This window comes from Tupaia chinensis, unplaced genomic scaffold (genome assembly GCF_000334495.1).
Source record: "Tupaia chinensis unplaced genomic scaffold, TupChi_1.0 Scaffold000287_1, whole genome shotgun sequence".
Lineage (NCBI taxonomy): Eukaryota > Metazoa > Chordata > Mammalia > Scandentia > Tupaiidae > Tupaia > Tupaia belangeri.
In genome coordinates, this window is record NW_006159771.1 from 1,262,505 (window position 1) to 1,265,248 (window position 2,744).

The 2,744-nt window shown below is 55.8% G+C and overlaps 1 protein-coding gene across 1 annotated transcript in view; it reads left to right on the top strand.

The window, feature by feature from the left end:
• Positions 1-813: 813 nt before the first annotated feature.
• ZNF74 (zinc finger protein 74) overlaps positions 814-2,744 on the top strand; it is an 18,652-nt gene continuing 16,721 nt past the window's right edge. Inside the window, exons 1-2 of the mRNA XM_027772606.1 lie at positions 814-1,277; positions 1,851-1,936. Of these exons, the coding sequence (XP_027628407.1) occupies positions 1,244-1,277; positions 1,851-1,936 (120 nt within the window). The 5' untranslated portion in view covers positions 814-1,243. The remainder of the gene's footprint in view (positions 1,278-1,850; positions 1,937-2,744) is intronic.

Consider the following 2,744-nt stretch of genomic DNA (forward strand, 5'->3'; position numbering starts at 1 on the left):
AAAGAGCACAAGGCCGACCCCTCAATGCTGGTATCCACTCTCAGTGCCATCCTGCTCCCACCTCTCAAAGGCGTGCTTTCCCTTTCATTTTTCTCTGCTTTGCACTTTCATTCTACCCACTGTAAAGCTTTGTTGTTCCCGTGCAATTGTCACTTGGCTGATCTTGGCTGACTTCTTCCTTCCAAGAAGACAAGAGCTGGGGTATTTGTCTCTGTGTACAAGGCCACCCGGCATATCTGACAACAGGTCTGGGCGTTCTCTTTCCTCTGGGGGGCACCTCCTGTGAGCCTCTGGGACCTCTCTAAAGAAGGAGCAGAACGGGTCGGGACCCCTGGGGATGGCCTTGAAAGCAGATCCACCACCTCCAATATCCTCAGGTCCTGAGCTTTCATGCAGAGATGTGGGCGTGACTGAGCCCATTCAACTCCACCTGCAGCTCCAGCAGCTCACCGGACAATTCCTCGTTCCTGGGCGCCGCGCATGCGTACATACACACACACACACACACACACACACACACACACACACACACACACACACACACACACACACACACAGAGGCCCCACATCACTTCCCATATCAGAAATATAAAGCTCCTTGTGCAGCCCCAAAAGCGAGGCTTGACCCCAGTCCTGGTACTACATTTCCCAGAAGGCTATGCTACAATCCGTCAGGCTCTGCAAGCCGGGGCTGCTCTGGACTCCGTTGCCTTCTGGGAAATGAAGTCCGACGCCTGCGCCGCGCAAAGGCTCCAGGGAGTTGTAGTTCGCTCCCGCCTCGCGCAGGCGCACTTCTTCGCGGCGGCCGCTGGGCTACTCTTTGTGGCGGCCCCTGTCTTTTTGTCGGAGGCCGGTCTCCTCGCTCGCTCGCGCTTCGGTCCGACGGTCGCTCGGTCCCTCCTCGGTCCCGAGGCCTGTCTGCTAGTGCGCGCCCCGCCCCGGGGGGGGGGAGCCGCAGGCCTTCGCCCAGAGGAGTGTGTGACCGCGATGGGGCGTGTGTGTGACCGCGATGGGGCGTGAGCCAGCACGGCCGTGGTGCATTTGCTGAGCCCGCCGGAGCCCGACCGGGGGCCGGGAGGGAGCTCCGTGCGCGGGATCGTGCAGCCGGGAGTGCCGATGCGTCCCGGGAGGCTCCCTGCAGGCCGCTGAGCCCCAGAAGCAAGATTCGCCCTCTGGACCTGACCTCGGGGCGGGGAGACCACAGAGCTGCCCCCTTCTCTGGGGGACGCAGCCAAGGCACGCAATGGAGACCATGGCCCCGAAGCCCCAAGAGACAGGTACAGCTTCGTTGCTTTAGTCATTGGGTCTGTGGATTTGAACTCGAGACGGACACTCAGAGAGGTCAAGGTAGCTTCTCAGAAGCACCCAGCAAATCAAGCGTCCTGCCTCGGCACACGTGCAACCGTTGGTCCCCACTGTCAGGCATGCTGATGGCAGGGGCAGAATGCACCCCGATGCTGTTTCTGATTATGCTGGCCCCTGGGATTATTCTCTGCTCAGTTTGCCAGCCCATTCTTTTTTGTTTTAGTTATTTTTCAAATCTTTCTTTCTTTCTTCGTTCTTCTCTCTCTCTCTCTTTTTAATAGATTTTTGCAATAGGACACGTGCACGCACCAGAAAGACAGAAAGTGAGAAATCACCCTCCAGGGGGGATGGCCACACCGCAATCCCTTCTCCATCCTCCTTTCAGGATTTTGGGCACGCATGCACACACACCTGGTGTGAATTTCAAGCAGCTGGGTCCGGGACTTGAACTGCGGTCACCAGCTCTCTGGTTCCCTCCCTATGCCAGGACTAGCTGGGTAAGCCGTGGGCACAACAGACCCCCTGACTCATGTCTCCTTCCCCAGCTCTTTCCTCTCAGGACCTCACTCTCTCCCTCAAAGAGAATCCGGATGATACATTGGGCTGGAATCTCCTGGAAGCCAGGTCGGAGGTGAGTGGCTGTCATTCTAGGAAGAGGGTCAACACGTTTGCTCCCTAGACCTGGATTTTCTGTCATTACGGATGCCCCCTCCGCCCTTCCTTGGGCCTCCTCAAGGGTCTTCAAGAAGCTCTGGGCAGTGGAGACAGCTCCAGTTGAAGAGAGTCCAGATGGCAGCCCAGGTGTGGCCTCAAGGTGAACGCTTATGAAGGGCCCTTCCAGGATATTTGGTCCCCTAGATGTGTCCCTGTCCTGTGGAGTGGGATCAGTAGAACCTGAGCCAGTAGGTGGCAGCACCCACCGGGTCACTTAACTGGTCTCCACATACTGGCCAGGGGCTGGTGCAGGCCCTTGGGACGTTTGGTCGAATTTACTGAGTTGGATCGAGGCAGGGGTGTGTGGGACAGCTGAGAGAAGACCTGGGATGCATCTCTGAGTGTTTTCTTCTGAATCAGACTACTGACATGTAGCCTTCTGGGAAGACTTGGAGGTTTAAAGAATCTAGGGGAATGGGGACCAGCAGTTAGCATAATGGCTATGTCACTGGACTCCCATGTAGTCGACCACGGTTCGAGTCCCGGACTCGGTGGCTTAAACTCACACTGGGCGTGTGTGCGTGCGTGCCCAGGATCCCGAGAGGATGGATGGAAGAAAGGGACTGTGGTGTGGCCATTGCCCTGGGGGGTGACTTCTTACTTTCTCTCTCTCTCTCTGTCCTCCATCTCTCTCTGAGGTGCACACATGCCATGTTGCCAAAAAAAAAAAAAAAAAAAAAAAAAAAAAAAAAAAAAAAAAAATAAAAAAAAAAAAAAAAAAAAAA